This window comes from Balaenoptera ricei, chromosome 1 (genome assembly GCF_028023285.1).
Source record: "Balaenoptera ricei isolate mBalRic1 chromosome 1, mBalRic1.hap2, whole genome shotgun sequence".
Taxonomy (NCBI): Eukaryota; Metazoa; Chordata; class Mammalia; order Artiodactyla; family Balaenopteridae; genus Balaenoptera; species Balaenoptera ricei.
In genome coordinates, this window is record NC_082639.1 from 9,700,124 (window position 1) to 9,717,574 (window position 17,451).

At 44.1% G+C, this 17,451-nt stretch overlaps 1 protein-coding gene across 10 annotated transcripts in view; it reads left to right on the forward strand.

The window, feature by feature from the left end:
- VPS13D (vacuolar protein sorting 13 homolog D) overlaps window positions 1-17,451 on the forward strand; it is a 252,930-nt gene that overhangs the window by 218,883 nt on the left and 16,596 nt on the right. For 9 of the 10 annotated variants that reach the window (XM_059913516.1, XM_059913544.1, XM_059913555.1 and 6 more), the window contains one exon: window positions 13,963-14,094. In XM_059913516.1, coding sequence (XP_059769499.1) covers window positions 13,963-14,094 — 132 coding nt within the window. Of the gene's footprint in view, window positions 1-13,962; window positions 14,095-15,118; window positions 15,235-17,451 lie in introns of all 10 variants that reach the window. The other variant, XM_059913582.1, reaches the window with a different exon arrangement.

Below are 17,451 nucleotides of genomic sequence, written 5' to 3' on the forward strand. Positions count from 1 at the left end.
GCGTTAGCAGGAAGGGGATTTCGGGCAAGCTGGGAGGCAGAGTGCTTTTGCTTTTACCCATTCTTGGAGTACCCCTTTTGCAGTTGGTGTCTTGCCTCCCGGGGCTCTTTAGGGTAAGTGCTGTGAGCACCTGGGTCCATTTTGGCCCTGCCTCCCCCTTCTCCCCTCCCACTCATTGCTCCGAGCTGGCCAGTTACCACAAGCAAGGGGAGCCCTCTCTCCTGCTCTTCAGGTTCAGAAAGCAAGACAGTGCTGGAAAAGTAAGTTAGATGGGCCGGGAAGGAGGCTGCCTGCAGGGGACCCTCAGGTTAACAAAGGAACATCCATTCCCCCCGGCCCCCCTCCCCACCCCCGCCACCATCCAGTATAGCGTGGAGCCGTGCCTCCCGGTCCCGGGAGAAGTAATAGTAATGATCGAGTCATGGCCTTTCCCCTGGGGAAATCTTCACTCAGACCACCTCTTACCCAGAAGAAAGCCATTTCAGACGAAGCCTGGCCATTCTCACTCCTTCTTTCCTAGTCTGCACCCAACCTGTGCTTGTCCTACAGTATGCGATCATAGAAATTTGTACTCATGCTTTGCTTCTTAAGTGCGCTTTAGACATTTTGGTGTTCGTGCCTGACTCTTCCCTGAATCATCTTTTTAAAAAGTAGTTCTGTCGTGTGAGTTTAAAGATACGTACAAACGTGAACTGTTCTGAAAATCCAAACAGTATGTGAGCACTCACAGTGTATAGACACTGTTCCGAGAACCTTGCACGAGTTATCTCTTTAATTCTTGCAGCAAGTCAGTGAGATTGGTACTATTATTCCTATTTTTAAAAAGAAAAAAGAACTCAATCCCATTGGCCATTAACAATCACCAAAAGGCTAATAATGGCAACCCTGCCAGATATCTCGGTATGTGTGTATATATGTGTGCGCACACACACGTGCACAAATACATATGTATATAAGACTTCAGGTGAATCATATAGGCACAGCTATCGATGCCTAAGCAGTAAATTATTTTTAACATTATGTAATATTAGTAAATCATTTTTAACATTTATGTAATAGTAAATTGCACATATACAGCAATATGTGAAGTCCTTAGCTAGTCCTTTATTGAGGGATGTTTCCAAATTTTTGCTATCATAAGCATCTTTTACATATATCTTTCCACATGTATATAATTCTCTCTTTAGGGTAAATTTCTAAAAGTAGAATTCCTGGGTAAGGGGTAAATGTGCTTTCTATTTTGAAACACATTAGAAATTGCCTTCTAGGAAGTTGAAACAATTTGTTCTCCCACTCTGTGTGCTTGAGAAGGCCCATTTCTCCAACCCTCCACCAGCTCTGGCTATTCATTCATTCAGAATTCCGTCAAGAATTTTATGAAGTAGATACTGTACTAAGAGCAAGGCATTATTACTCTTTTAAGTCTCTGCCGACCTGAGAGGGAATGTTTCAGTGCTACTACTTGCATTTCTTCCATAACTAGGAGTGTTGCATCATCTTTTCATATTTCATTTGGCCACTTGGAGTTCTTCCTTTGTGAATTATCTTCGCATATTCTTCACCCCAATCCTTTTTAAACCCTCGAGGTTAGAATTTGTCTTCCTTTTTAGTGTGCTTGTTTTTGTTTATTTGCATCCTGTCTTGGTCCTACCCTTCCAGTAGTTGTCATTTTATCAGTTTCTTGTCCACATTGGTACATATCTTTCTTCCAAATATTTATGTAATTTAGATTAGTCACTTGGTGAATTCCATTAATGAAGTTAAAGTCTGCATCATGACTATAAAAGGAGAGCTGACACTGCTTGCTGTTCTTCATTTCATTGCTTTAGCGTTAAGAATGAGGCTTCAATCAGATGTTTTTAGATTGTATGTGGTGTGGTCTGTTAACTGGCTTTTATCTTATTTGTCTCCTCCTGTTTCTTAGTGTTTACTTACTACCCGTTCCTCTTGTAAAATTTGGCAGGTTAGTACTGATGCTGTACATTGTTGTATTAATAAAAATCTTGCTCTGCCTGTAGGCAGGGCCCTGCTTGAAGCCAGGCCTTCCCAGGAAGCCCATCCTGCCCTCTTAGTGTGTAGGGCGAGGCCTCCTTAGTTCTCCCATCACTGAGACGTGGTCTAGGTAAGAACACCTTATCTTCCCAGCTGGATTGTAAGCTTCTTGAGATCATGTTATTGCCTTCTTTGGTATCCCTCCAGGATCTTCAGAATGCTTTTAACACAGTGATGAACTCAGAGTATGTATTATAGAGAGTTTTATCAACAGTCATGCTGATAAGAAGTTTACTGTGTCCATAAAGACCCAAGATCAAGTTTGATTTTGCCACTTACCCGCTGAGTGGCCTTGGACAAACTTCATAATCTCTCTGAGGCATGGTTTTCTCCTCTGTGAAATGGAATACTAATAAAACACATCCTTATAAGAATGTTGTGAAGCTTAGAGTCAACACTCAGTAAATGCAGCTATGGAGACAAACTGTGGACCCTGGTGACCCAGCACTCTTAGTCCTGGTATCTTGTCACCTAAGGTTGGTGGGAAAATGCAGATGTCAGAGAGCGAGTGGCGGTGGCAGTCTGCTGTTTTTCCAAAGAGTATCCTTAGAGGTTCACGTGCTCTTCTGCTTAAAGACTCTTTGTTGAGTCTGAATGTGGTTTTTTTCCCAACACAGAGCCTTGTAATCATTCGGGGACTCAGAATGATGCCACAAGTTTAAAACGTGCCGATTTCTTCTTATGCTCTGCCAGTTTTTCTTAATGGTAGCATGAGTGCCTGCACGCATGCATACAGATGTGCACGTATGTATGTGCGTGTAAAATGCTTGGAAGAAATAAAAGACGGGATCAAATTTTGCCTGGCAGAGCAACTAACATCTCTAGTAGCCTCTAAGCATTTTCCCAAATGGACTTTAATTGGTTTCCTTCTGTTCTATTTTTATTTTGTAGTCATTTTAACGTATAGGAAGCCAACTCCTTCAAATGAGACATTTTATCATTAAAACATGTTATTTAGTTGAACCGCTGTGGGCCCAGCTTCACCAACATTGACGAGTGGGAAGAAGGGTTCTGAGCAGTTGTTCTCCCATGACCTAACCACAGCTGTGACCCACCAGTCTGCGACGCACATGTACCCAAACTGAAGCAGGCTGGCAGCCAAGTGTTGCCTGCATCGTGGGCTTGGCCTCTCCACCTCAGGAGGCCAGCTTCTGTCCCTCCTTGCCTCCCCCCGGTGGCCCGCAGCCCTGCTGTGGCATGTGGCATGTGGCATGAGGGCCCTTCTGGCCCACGTCAGCCTCGTGTGCTGATTAGACAGGAATCAGCAAATCTGTTGAGCGCGTGTTTAATGTGACACAGATGTGGAACATGCTGCAGATCTTTCTGCTTTACAAATTTTCAGCTTTTTGCATTTCATCAGTGTTGCTTATTATTTACAGAATGTAACTTGAGACAGTAGAACAGATTGTAATTTTTTAAAAAAAGGTTTGGGGGAGGTGGTGATGGGGCCGCAGGGGATCTGGGAGAAAAAAATTCCAGTAGTGTGGAATGTCGTTTGCTGTCCAGACCAAACAAACCAGTTTGCCAAGGGTTGATGGACTATGGCAGTCAGTCCCATTCATGTTCACACCGGCGGCACTTAATTATAAGGCAGCTTGACCTTCTTATCACCAAATAAAGAATAATCTTTTGTCACCAGGTTGAACGTCATGGCACCAGGCAGAAACGTACCCGTTATCGAGGCACCGAAGGGTATCACTTAGCTGCCAGCTTGTGTTCTGTTTCCTTCCTGTCCAAAGAGAAAGGACACCATTGAACCTAATCCCCATTCGGACACATGGATGTTCCCCTTGCTTTATTCCTGCCCTGGCTTTATACTCAGGCACTGTGGCAAGAGCTGGAACAAAGAGAAGTCTCTTCTTTTGCCCGAGAAATCCAAGATAGTCTTGAGGGCATTGGAACGCTGGGCCAGAGCCAGTTGGGCCCAAGTTGAAAGGGAAGGTGTCATCTGTTGTTTGCAGAGGGCAGATTTGCCTAGAGGTGGCCTTGGCTTCTGAGAAAGCTCAGCCACAGGTTAAATTCGAGGACAAACAATAAAAAAGCACCAGCTGGCCAGAAGGAAGATGAGGAGGAGTAGGTGATTTGTTGATTCCTATATGTTTCTAGGCCAAAAGAACCTAAAACTTGGGACTGAAATAATGAAAGCCATACAGTAAAAATCCTTTGGGGAAGTTCTCCTTGGAATTTGAGCTAGTGCAGAGAATCGATCGCCTTGGTCAGAAGGTTCTGAGTTGCTTAAGTGCTGAGTGTCAACACCGGACTGGGCCGTCCGTAGGGAGCCAGGCCCCTGAGCCGTTTCCAGAGTTCCAGGCCCTGCTGCTCTTTCCCTTCCTGGAAAAGCGCAGATGTTGCATGGTCCCCCGAGGCCAACGGGCAGCTGTCCAGTTGCCCCCTCGGGAGAACATGACCCAGGTCAATAACTTTCTAGTGTCCGTGCACGAGGGAATGATCAGCATTCTTATGCCCCAGGGGTTTCTGGGTTGTTACCAACTCCCAGCCCTTCCCCGATTGGGTCTCGAGGAGGAGTTCCCCGACGGACGGCCCCGTCTCCAGCCTCGGCCTCAGAAGCAGCAGCTCTGGCTCCCCTGCCGCCGGTCCTGCACAGGCTTGTGGCCTTCGGTCTGGCCGTTTAGCATCTGTGTATTGAGCTGGGGTACAGTGATGCATGGAAGAGACAGAAAGCTCTGGCTCCGCGTGGCTTCCGTTCAACTCCCGTCACACCCTCCAGGCCACGGCTTATTCAGAACACGAGGCCCCTCCCTGGAAAAGGTTGGTGCCTGGAGAAAGGGTGTGTGCTGTGTCACCGGCTGGCTGGCTCCGCTACCCTTCCAGGGTCTCAGTTTCTCCCTCGACCACCTCAAGTCTAACCTCAGGGCTGAAACAGACCCTGTTTATCCCTGTGAGTGAGGCAACTGTATGTGAACTTTCATTCTCGTGGCAGTTGCTAATCTCCAGTGTCCTCATCCGTTTTTTGTTTGTTTGTTTGTTTGTTTTGACCGCACCGGGTGTTCCTTGTGGCATGCGGCCTTCTTAGTTGCGGCATGCAAACTCTTAGTTTCTGCATGCACGTGGGATCTTGTTCCCGGACCAGGGATTGAACCCGGGCCCCCTGTAATGGGAGCGCGGAGTCTTACCCACTGGACCACCAGGGAAGTCCCGCCTCATCCGCTTTTGAAGCATCTTCTGCTGTTCCCTCTTTCTCCTTTTCCACCTCACCTCCACCAATACTCTCTGTTAGATAGTAAACGGTTGTATAAAACTTCCGGCCTGAATGAATAGGTGGTCTTGAAAAAGCACACAAATCACAAAGTAGGTCCTCAGAGGGCTGCAGCACCCAGACCTGCTTGGCTTTGGTCACGAGGGAGGGAGGCCCTTCACGCAACAGAGTGTGGAGGCCGGGGGCTGGGGGGATGCTAAGGACACAGCCCACACCGCCCCCCACCCCCCCTCAGTCAGGCCCGTTCCATTTTCAGGGGTTGGATGTATTCAGGTGATCTTGCAGACTTCATTTAGAGACAGTGTTCTATCCCTAAAAACCTCTGTTATGATAGCTTTTATTAATGGCAATATTCTAAAACTCTGTTCATTCCAATTCTAAGAATTTGACATTTGGTATAATTTGTTGAGCTGCTCAACAAATTGATTAGCTCTTAGCTCTTTTAAAAAGTTCTTTAAGCAAATGAGACGTGAATGGAGTAAGTCAGGTGAGGAAACACTTAGGCAGTAGTTCCTGTAGAAAACACCTATATAACCAAACATTTGATGTACCCCTTATGAATTACCCTTACATATCCAGTAAACCATGTTTCCCATAGTGTGCTGTCAGGCTAAAAATTTTAAATCTGAGTTTTAAAAGTTATGTGTTTTGGTATTTTAAATTGACTTGACACCCAGTAATTCAGAATAAGGGTAGGAGAGAGGGAGAAAACTTTTATGAGTACCTACCATGTGCCAGGCACTGTACTGTGCACTTTTCATATATTATCTCAACATTATTAACCAAGTAAGTATTATATTCCCATTTATTGATAAGGAAACTGAGGCTGAGAGAAATCCAGTAACTTCTTCAGGATCACTCAGCTAATGAGTGACAGGACAGGAATTCAAGTTTGATTGTCTTTTTCCAAAGATTTGTGTTCTTCCCTACACCACCATGCTCCTAAATTTCATCCCTCTCTTAAAAGGGATCAACTTTTGGGAGAAGGTAGATCATATAAAGAAAGAGATTTTGTAATTATTTGCTAGAAATCAATCTGAAAATAATATGGTTTGTTTAATTTAATCAACTTGTTAGCATTAGCATTTGCACTTAATAGCTACAAGATAAGTTTACCAGAAACTGTGTATTTTGGCCCATGTGAAACATCTTAGGATTGGCATTAGAGGTGACAGGTTAGTAGGGAAACTGACCATGGTTTGAGAGATTCCTATAAAGCACCATACTCTGAATCAGAATGTTGTGCTTAGAACATAAATGAAGCTTGCGTTTTTAAATGCCTTGGTTTTGTAGTGATGTTGAAAGTTGCAAACCACCTAATAAGTTGTCAACTACTTCTTGAAAAAGCAAAGCAAACCCAGAATGCATGCAAAAGTTAGTTGTTTTAGGAAATCCAAGGCTCTCAGACTATAATCTCAGTATGATATTATCCACTAGATTGGAATTCGTTATGAAGCGAGTCTGCCTTACCCCTCCCCCCAGCTTCACGAGCAGGTAGTCTCACCCCTGAGGCAGTTAGTTGACTAGGGAAAAAAAGCTCTGAATTAGTCTTGTTCTTAGAGTTTAAATCCCAATAGGCATATCTGTTGGCATTAGTCCTACGAGCTGTCACAGTTGCAATGTCATGGGGTCCCCCAAACATGTGTTAGGTTATAGGAAGCCTTGACCCCTATAAACAAGTCAGGTGTGAATCCCACTGTGGAGAAAGCCCAGCCCAGGAAATGTCCTCCCCACTGCAGGATGTCAGATCACTAAAAACTTAACAGCAATAATAATATAATTCCTAACGGTTTCATGGATCAACGTCTTTCCCACATTTTCAGTGGCAACAATACAATATGGGATTTTATGTGTTGTTACACGCATGACTTCAGAACTCTAGGGAGAGGTAAGTAGAATGTTAACAAGGAAGCATAAGGGAAAGGGGAATATTTCAGTTTGAAGCAGTTTCCCCAATAAGAAAACTAAGAGGGAAAGATTGGATGTTGGATCCTAGCCCACCTTGGGTTTCAGCCGCCGAGGCTAAGCTAGGTTAGGGCCCCTCTCGGGCACCCATGGCATCCTCTGCAGATACATCATCATCGTTGTCGTCATCATGATCAGTAGCATTTTATCGAGCGCTTATTACGTACCAGGCACTGTTACACTGTACACATACTGACTGACTCCTCACAACAACCCCATTAGAATCCCCATTTTATAGATGAGGAAACCAAGGCTCCAAGAGGTTACACAACTGGCCGTAGGTCACAATTTGTAAACGGTGGAAGTGGGATTCAAACCCAGCTGTCATATTACACTCCCTCTATCCTAGGGCTCCCCTGCTGCGTTATAATTGCGTTTCTGTTTCTCCTCCATTAGGCTCCAGGAAGCTCCCTGGAAATTCCATTCATCTCTGTCTTCCTAAAGGCCTAGCGCGGCCTGTGCTCAGGAAGAGTTCATTAAATGGGGTGGGCGTGGGGGCAGAGGCAGGCAGAGGCCAGTCCCAAGGCTCAGTTAGTAATTCATTTACCTCTACTGACAGAGGGTTGCTTCCTGCCCAACCTTTTTTTTTTTCATGTGTTCAAAATCCAAACTGTCGTTGGACATTTGGTCCAATTTTCTTGGTTCAAGATTTAACGTAGCCAGAGCTCAGAGGTTATCACTAAACCTGTGGGTGGAATACTACCCCTGAGCAGGTTCTAGAAAGTGGCATCCTGTCTAGAATTCCTATGGGTGGAATACTACCTCTGAGCAGGTTCTAGAAAGTGGCATTCTGTTTGTCACGCAACTATGGGGAAGAGTTTCTCTTGTGAACTGAGCCTGACTTCAGAGGTTTCCATCCTCTAGTAGTCTTCTCTGATTGCAGTTTGCACCGAAAGGAGTGAAATGTGTTAGTGGAGAAGAAGTGCTTTTCCACTTAGTCTTTGGAAGTGGATGCAGTCGTGAGGAGAGGGCTACAGGTCAGAGGTCAGATGTCACCCGTGGCATGGCAGGCCTGGTGATCGTCCAGACACTGCAGTGCGGTGGGTATCAGAGGAAGCTTTAACCAGTTCATGCACTCCAGTGCAGAGAGTGCTGTTGCCAGAGTCTGTTGAGTTCCTTTTAGAGAACTGACAAATGTTTGACTGAACCATTCCGTCAAGAATTCCGGTACAGTAAGTCCCCTACATACGAACGAATTCCGCTTTGAGAGCACGTTCGTAAGCCCAATTCGTTCTTAAGTCCAACAAAGTCAGCCTAGGTACCCAACTAACACAATTGGCTATACAGTACTGTACTGTAATAGGTTTATAATACTTTTCACACTATCATACATAAAAAAGAAACACAAAAAATAAAACATTTTTAGTCTTACAGTACCTTGAAAAGTACAGTAGTACAGTACAACAGCTGGCATACAGGGGCTGGCATTGAGTGAACAGGCAAGAAGAGTTACTGACTGGAAGAGGGAGAGGAGGTGGGAGATGGTAGAGCTGAAGGATCGTCAGCAATAGGAGACGGAGGGCAAGCTGCAGTTTCACTCACGCCTGATGTTGATGGAACGCACGTTCGCATCTTTGAAAGTTCGCAACTTGAAGTTTCGTAGGTAGGGGGCTTGCTGTGTCTTGTAGCTGTCATTCATCAGCAGGTAGTATTTAAAGAGATAGTCTGGGTTGACCTTCTCAGCCTAATTATTTGTGCTCAGTCCAGCACAGTATATATAGGTTAAATATTTAATTAAAACAAAAGTCTCGGACACACATGTAAAGTAAATGCAAGAACAGTCCATCACTTTGTTGGGGTGAGCACACACAGCCCCTAAGGAAGATGGCAGTCATCAGCTGAATAAACATTCTATTAAGCTAGGAAGTCACGTGTTTGACACACACACTTTCTCCTCATTTACTGATTATTTTTGAACTTCGCTTGGTTGATAGACATTGGCCATGACAGATTCCTCAACCGACTAATATCTTAACTCAAGCTGTACAGGGCTATGTGTATGTGTGTACAACATCTGTCTTCAACTAATAGAACTATGACATAGTTACTCATTATAGAAGCAAAGAACAAATAATAGCTGGCCAACTGTTGACCCTCAGGCTGAAAGGCAGGATCAACCAAGAGAATGGAATTGGTTAGATCTCCCTGTGTCACCTTGTTTGGATTTACTGTTGCTTCAAGAAAATGGCAGGGATTGTTTTCATTACTCTGATCTTTGGCTTTGACTCCAGTGTATGTCAGATAGCAGTGGCCAGATGCAAACTTGCTCTGTATTGATCTCTCCCACTAGGTGGGTATCTGCAGTGTATCAGCCACTGTATCAGCAGCCCCTTCCCCCGGGGGGAGAGCCGTCCATGCTGTACAGCCAACTCCCTGACATTTGCATGGAGTTCAAAGCCCAAGTTCGTTTGGTGCTGACATTTTGGATTAGCTGGTTGACTGGAAGGCCTGCTTCTTTCTATACGCTGTGAAATTTCTAAACCGCAGCAGCTGAGGGCTTAAAATGGCCGACAGACCCCCAGCTGGCAGCAATTAAGTGCACCACAGCCCTTCGGCTAAACAAAGGTTTGTGGAGGCACAGTTGCTGCATATGCACTAAGCAGACTCGGCTGTAAACTCTCTTTTGTGTTGAGTGTTAGTGAGAGACGCTGTCAGCTAATGAGAGGTGAGTGGGTGGAGTTTTGCCACCTCTTGTTTAATGATGCGTTATCCCCAGGATGGTGGTCCCAAGACCCTGCCCAAGAGGCAGCAGGTCTTGACAGTGAAGGTGATCGTGAGAGAAGGAGCAAGGCAACCAGAGGAAGCCAGAGGATGGTCTGAGGACGGCCCGGCAGTGACAGCAGTGACAGGCAGGGTGGCGTGGAAGCTGATCTTGCTGCTCTGGTGCCTGTGGGCAGGCTTCACGTCTGCGCCACTTCTTTAATGGACTCCATCATGCTGTAGGTTGAAAGGGGAAGGTGGGCGTGAGAAGACAAGATGCTATTTTATACCCATTCAAGTAGCAAAAATTTAAGGGGCTAGACTAGTGCTATCTAATACACAATTTAAATTTGAGTTAATTTAAATGAAAAAATTTAAATCCAGTTCCTTAGTCACACTGGCCACATTTCAAGTGTTAGTAGCTACGCATGGCCGGTGGCTGTGTCCTGGACAGTGCCAAGTGTTGGAAGGTATATCGTTTACCAGGCTCTCTGAAGTGCATTGTTGGTGGGGGTGTAAACTGGGTCAGCCTCTCTGAAAACAACTTCAGTTATCTTGTTAGGTGAACATTCATGCCCTGTGTGTGTGTGTCCAGCAAACACCTCCTAGATATATACCCAAAGAAACTCTTGCCCAGGGTCACCAGGAGACAGGTACAGGAATGTACACAGCAGCATTCTTTGTAATAGCAAAACCTGGAAATGATCCATGTGCCATCAACAGGAAGCTGGCTGAATGATGGTATATTCATACAGTGGAATAATTATAAGCCGGTACAATTAATGAATTGTAGCTGCACACAAAAGAATGATTGAATCTTAGCAATATGACTTCAAGGAGGAAGAAGTAAGTCCCAAAACATAAAAAGGCAGTGCCATCCTTTTTCAGAAGCCCAAAACAATGAAAACCAGAGAAGGTAACAGGACTACTATACCAGAACATACTTTGAAATGTGATAAGACTACGTGCAGAAGAAAAGGAAAGGAACGATAAGTACAAGATTCAGAGTAGTGGCTATCTCAGATAGAAGAGGAAGGAGAAAGAGGAACAGGGAGGGGGAGGGGGCAGCAGAGGACCACACAGATAGGATTCGAGTTATGGTCAAACAGTGGGGTTTTCGTGCTAGGGACAGTGGTTTCAAAGATGTTTATTATATCATTTAAAATGGATAAAAGGCCAGTGATGATAGTGGGCCCTAAACGGAGGATAATGATGCATCTAGTCCTAAAGTCCAATTTACAACAAAAACGAATCGAGTTCTTTCCTTCCAAATGCTCATAGGCTCACTGGAACGTACATGAAAGTGACTTAAGAACAGTCACTTAACAGCTGTTTTTCAGATGCCAACATTGTACTACTGAATCCCAAAGTGAACAAAGTTAGGATTACCACCACGTGGAGCCACACTGGTTTCAAAGGGTTACTTGAATTTTCTGTGCCATCGTCAGTATATGAAGAAAACTGTCCCGTCACACAGTGGCCTGCACTGAAGAATATCACGTTAAACTTTCTGCTGCCTTAAGTCTGGGACTAAATTTGTTCACGTACAAATGGTTTTAACCCACACACTCCCCAGCCTCTCAACTTGGACCTCAGAATTTAACATTTTAGTTGAGTTTTGGAGAAGAAAGAATAGTTTTTCGGATTCCAACAATGATAAGGAAGTAGGGGATTATGGGAAGAATTCCTTTAATCCAGCTCTCTGTTTCTAGTGACAGTATGTCTAAACCACCCCTTCTAGAAGTATTCCCTATATTTATAAGACCACAAGAGAGACTTCGTTTCCTCCTACGGCAAAGTTGAGCTCGCTCACTCTCCTGTATCTGTGTGAACAGCGAGCCTTGAATGCCGCGCTGAGCTCCTCCAAGCAACAGGATCTGAACACTGTATCCAACCTTCCCTCGGTGTGTGGTTGATCACGGATGGAGGACCTTGGAAATGGGAAGATAGTTTGCAGCCAGTTGGGGAGGCAGATAAGCAAGTATTTTATCTACATGGGATGTGAAGCAAATGTGTTTGGAGCACATGACCGAATCTGACTTGTTTTTGAAAGGGTCATTCTCGTTCCTGTGAGGAGAATGGACAGGAGTGGAAACAGGAAGAATAAGTTATAAGACTATAGTAACAATCCGTTACAAATCCAGAGATCATTTGTCAGTTATGAGAGAGATGGAGAAAGAGCGAGATTTGGGATGCATGTGGAAGTTGAGCCTCCGAACCTCCCAGTAGATCGGGGAGTCAGGATGAAACATTACACTGAAAGACGAGGAGGAGCAGGCCTGTCACATCTTCCTGGGGCCTTTGGGCTTCTGCCACAGTGCCCGGGCCTCTTTCAGGAGCTTCAGGGGTGCCTTGGGGAAAAGATACTTTTTTAGCCTGTCCGGAACAGTGTTTGAAATGACAGTCGATGTTTTGCTGGGCAAGGAGATAAGAACAGGACTCAACTACCTGGAAAAGTACACCACGCTCCTTCCGCTGGGTTTCTCTCACTCACAGTGTTTTGCCAGCATCCTTACACCAGCAGTTGTCAAGCTTCCCTATGAGGGGTGAACCCTGTGAGTGGCTCTCTACACTGCCCTCTGTATTTTCAACCAGTAGTTGGGATCTAAACAACCAGCAGTGGGCCTCAGTCCTGAAGAAGGAATTGAGACTGTGCCCAGCAGGAATATGTGAATATATTGATATCATATCAATAAAATTGGGTTGTTTACCCATTCCCTTGGTGCAGATGGTCGAAACTTCTTTTTAGTCTCACTTGGAGAACACAATTAGTAGTACTTGGGGCGTCCTTATTACTGAACTTTTACAACATTATCACTGGATGTCTGGTTTTCCAGCCCATATCAAGCATTACCCAGGTCTGGGACTTGAGGCAGTGTGGCCTGATAGGCGGAGTGTTGACATGGGCCCAGGAGGGCTTTGCGTCATCCCAGGTTTGCAGCTAACCCGCTGACTCTTTCTGTCCATATCTTTACCCTGATTCACCCACCAGGCACTTCTCTGCCCTTGCAAGTAAGTCTTTCCACTGCTGTTAGCACACGATCCTGGAGTGCTGATTCAGTGTGTAAGCCTAGGCCTCGCTTGTAGATATGTCTAGAGAGGGGTGTTTTGCTTCAGTGGAATCCAGGAACAAATAATGAAAAGTACACCAAGTACAAGGCCGAGGACAGACCAGGCACACTCTTATCAGTCATCTGAAATATGCACAGCCTTTCCAAAACAAATATGGACTCCTGTTTCTAGGAAAACACCAAAAAGTACTTATCAATTACCCTGTATATGGTTTGTGGAAAAAGACAACATCAGCCTACCCTGAAAGCCATAGCAAAGCAGATTCCTTTGGGCAACGGACAGCTGAGGGCCATGAGTGAGAGCCGCCGCAGAATCCCAGACTGTGGCCTGGGACCAGTCCGTGGAGCCTTTTCTCTCCCTCCCGTGATCCCTGTGTCCCTCACCCTACACCCAGGCAGCTGAGCTCATCCTAGAAGAAGCTGAGAAGCTTGGTGTGTTCTGACTCATGCCCAAAGCCTCTCACTCTTCTTCCTGACCCTTTACAAGTCCAGAGGTGCCTCTCCTGAAGAGATTCCTAGAAAAATAGAGTGTGACCAAGTGGAAGTCCAGTAATAATAACAATAACAAGAGCCACTGTTAGTGGATAGCCTACATTCTGTCAAACATGGGCTTGATGGGCATGATTTTGTTTGATCTTCACGGCAGTCCTGTGAGGTAGGTGTCATCATCCTATTTTACAGAGAGAACTGGAACTGAGCGTTGAAGAAGTTAACTGCCTTGTCCATGATCACATAGCTAGAAAGTGGCAGCGGTGAGGGTCTTGTTCAGAATTGGGGCCTTTGACCACTTTCTTCTAGCGCATTCACGGGTGGTGCTAAAGGTAGTTTAGTTCCGGTCACCAGATTTAGAGTATGTCCTGTATTAAGTGGTGTTTTTATCTCAGACGAGGCAGGAAGGGAAATCATTTTGACGTTTAACCCTTAACCTCTTTGCTTTTTGTCCATTTCCCCACCTAGGACCCGAGCCCAGAGGGTACGGAAACCACGGTGCTGCGCAGGGCCCCAGGGCCTGCTTCCCCGCTATTCTGAGAGCCAGGCCGAAGGGCAGGAGCGGCTCTTCAAACTCACAGACAACATACAAGACGAATTGTAAGTTGGAGCCATGGGAAACCAGCCCTTTGGGTTCACCAGGTTGTCTTTTCTGGCTTTGAGTCTGAGAAGTTTCTATCCGATCTGAGTATCAGCGTGACTCTTAGGCCTTGGGACTGGTCAACAAGATTCCTTGGCCCAGATGTTTTATAGATTCGGATATAACAATGGTTCTCAAACTGAGTTCCATAGCGGGACCTTAACGTTGGCAGTCGCCTTCTAATTAGTTCAAAAAGAGAAGATAAAATGTTCTCAATCTAAAGGTTTTTTGCCCTGTAAAACTTTCCTAAACTTTGGTGTTTTGTTGTTTGCTGCAGAATGCTAGTAAAACAAAACAGATAAACAACAAACAACTGGTAGCTGAAAATTTCGGAAATGCAGTGTTCTTAAGGTTGGTTTGTTATTCTTTGAATGTGGAGCCTTATATACTTAGGACCTTGTTATATTTTCAGTTAGTGAAGTTTTTCCTAGTTGATGTGGTAGAATTCAGTATATCGCTATTTTAGGATATTCTGCAGAGACTCTTTTAGCATAAAATGCTCTGTAACCTAAATAGGTGTTAGAACCACAGTCCAGAGAAAGCAGTTAGTTCTGCCTGATAAGTAGCAAAATACTAGTTTAATTTCTCTTAATGCTTATTTCTCTCTCGTAAGATAAAGCAAGCTAGGGAGGGTTCAGAGGACCATGAATGTTTTTTGGTTGATGGAGGATATCTGAAGTAGAGGTTAGCTCTCAGGAGAGCCTTCAGTGTCATTGTCAGAAATGCTGTTAAGCTAACCTCATCTCATAGTTTTGTAGCAGTATTTGAACGGGGATATCAAAAGCCAAATCCAGAATTCATCTGTTGCTTGCTGCGTGGGATGGCATCTTCCTAAATGTGTTTTTTGTAACTCAAGCTCCCTGCAGTGTTATTGGAAAGTCTCTCAGTGATGGAGGTGTATTACATTATCATAGTCAGCTCCGGCTGCCATAACAAAATACCGTCGACTGAGTGACTTAAACAACAAAAAATTATTTCTCATAGTCTGAGGCTGGGAAGTCCAAGATCAAGGTGCTGGCTGAGTTGGTTCCTGGTGAAGGCTCTCTTCCCGGCTTGCAGATGGCCACCTTCTGGCTGTGTCCTCACATGGCAGAGAAAGGGTGAGCAAGATCTCTGGTGTCTCCTATAGAATCAGGGCCCCACCCTTATGACCTCATTTAACCTTCATTACTTCCTTGCTCCAAATAGGTGGGGACATAATTCTGTCCATAGCATACATCTGTCTGCTCTTTTAGTCTAGCCTCAGCTCTGGCCATCACTCCAATAACCAGAATCCCCAGTTTTCACTCCAGGGAGGGCTTTATATTCCTGCCTGCCTTCGGCGCGGATTTGGTGCCATGCCTGCCCTATATACCACTTTGCTGATGTAACTTTTGGCCTTTGGATCGGAGGCTCAGAGAGTCGTTCGTCAGGTGTAGCGGGACATGGTGCAGAGTCTACTAGAATGGCAGCTCCATGAGGGCCGCCGTTTTTGTCTGTTCCATTCATTGAAGAATCCTCAGTACATGGAACAGTGCCTGGCACATACTAGGCACTCAACAAATATTTGTTGAATTAATGATGGTTGGAAAGTTATTGTACGTTGTGCTTTTAATTTTCTTTCCCACTCACCCTTATTCAAGTGAAACCTTGTGAAATTCATTTTCAAGTCAAACCTTGGTCCTTGTGAAATTCATTTTCAGTAGGATGACATATGCCAAGAACACAGGGAGAAATTGTGTACTACAGCTACCATAGGCTTGCTCCCAGTGAGATACATGCATTGAAAACAGAGCCATGGAAAGCTGAAAACCGAAATCAAAATGAAGTCAGTAAAACAGATTTCATGAAACTCTTGAAATTCATAAGAACTAGGAAAAGATGTTGGCGTGAATGACTTTTGACTCTTAAGATGAAAACCATGTGTCTCTATCCAAGTTTGTGGGTTGAATCTTGCCAGTGAATGTTGAAGAAGCCACATGACCGTAGCCTTCCTCAGTGTACAGGGAAGAAGTCATCGGGGACCTGGCAAATGTTTCTCTGAAGTATCCTCGGTTGTCAGGCTGGGTCGTCACGGTGACGTGAATGTTGGAGGCATCGCTCTGCAAGAAAGGCGTTTTCAGGAGAAGCACAGGAGTGCCATAGAATACCTGACTTTTATCCTGGAATCGTAATTAAAAACATGTTTAAAGACCCAATTATTTGCATATTTTCCTTCAGAGTTAACCCCTTAAAAGGCTCTTTAATACCTTGCCCTACTGTTCTAACTAAATGTTTCCACATTTTTTTCCAGTTAGACTCACGGTTTCACTTCTGGAAAATATTGTGTAATTACTTCCTGATGTAGTGAAAACCCCGCGAAGTCCACAATGCCATGGTTACTTCAACTTTGTTCTCCCAGATCAAGTTTCATTTAATTTTTAATTTTATTTAATTAATTAGTATTAAAAAGATAGTTGCTGACATATGATTTAAGGCCTGGCCAACTGAAAAGGCTTCAGTTTCGAATGAATCAAATATTACTCTGATATGTTACAAAATTGCCATTTCCATTTTTCTTAAGTTTGGTTCTGAAATCAGATCCTGGGTTAAGATGATGTTAAAGTGAAATTTGTTCTATTTATTGAATTAATTTTTCTCTGTAACTAGTGTCTAGTCTGTAGCCAGAAACCTCATTCTCATTTAAAAAAAAAAAGAAAGAAAGAAAGAAAGAAGTACCTATTTTATTTCCAATACACCATCACAGACCAAGTTACATACTAGCAATGTAAGCACTAGGGTGGCTCTTTACCTTTTCCAAAAAGGTGCTTACAAACAATGCACTTGACCCTAAGTCGCTGCCCAAACATACTGTTTTTTGGAGTTTATTTGACAATTAGATTATATTTTTAAAATGTAGTTTTAGGAAATAGTATTTGTGAGATTTTTTTTTTTTTAGATATTTTATGCTTTAAAAAAGAAGCTTTCAGTTCTCTATCCCAATTTTTTTTTTTTTCACACACACACACTGTATTTTATTTTTACAAGAGATAAATAGACTGACACCAAGCATTGTACATGGATGACCACAACAAAAGCAACAATGATTGCAATTACCAAACATGAAACACACTCATACTATGTCATAATATTGACACTCAGTCCAGTAATCCTTCACTGTAACAGCTCCTTTACTTCGCAGTGAAAATTGATTTGTATATTCTTTGCCTCTGAGTCCTTGTGGGATTTTTTTTTTTTTTTTTAATTCAGACAGAAAGTCACACAAATTATACTCATCCTCATCAGTTCACTCAGTCCCATGTAATTAATTTTTTTTTTCATCTTGATCTTTTGTTAGC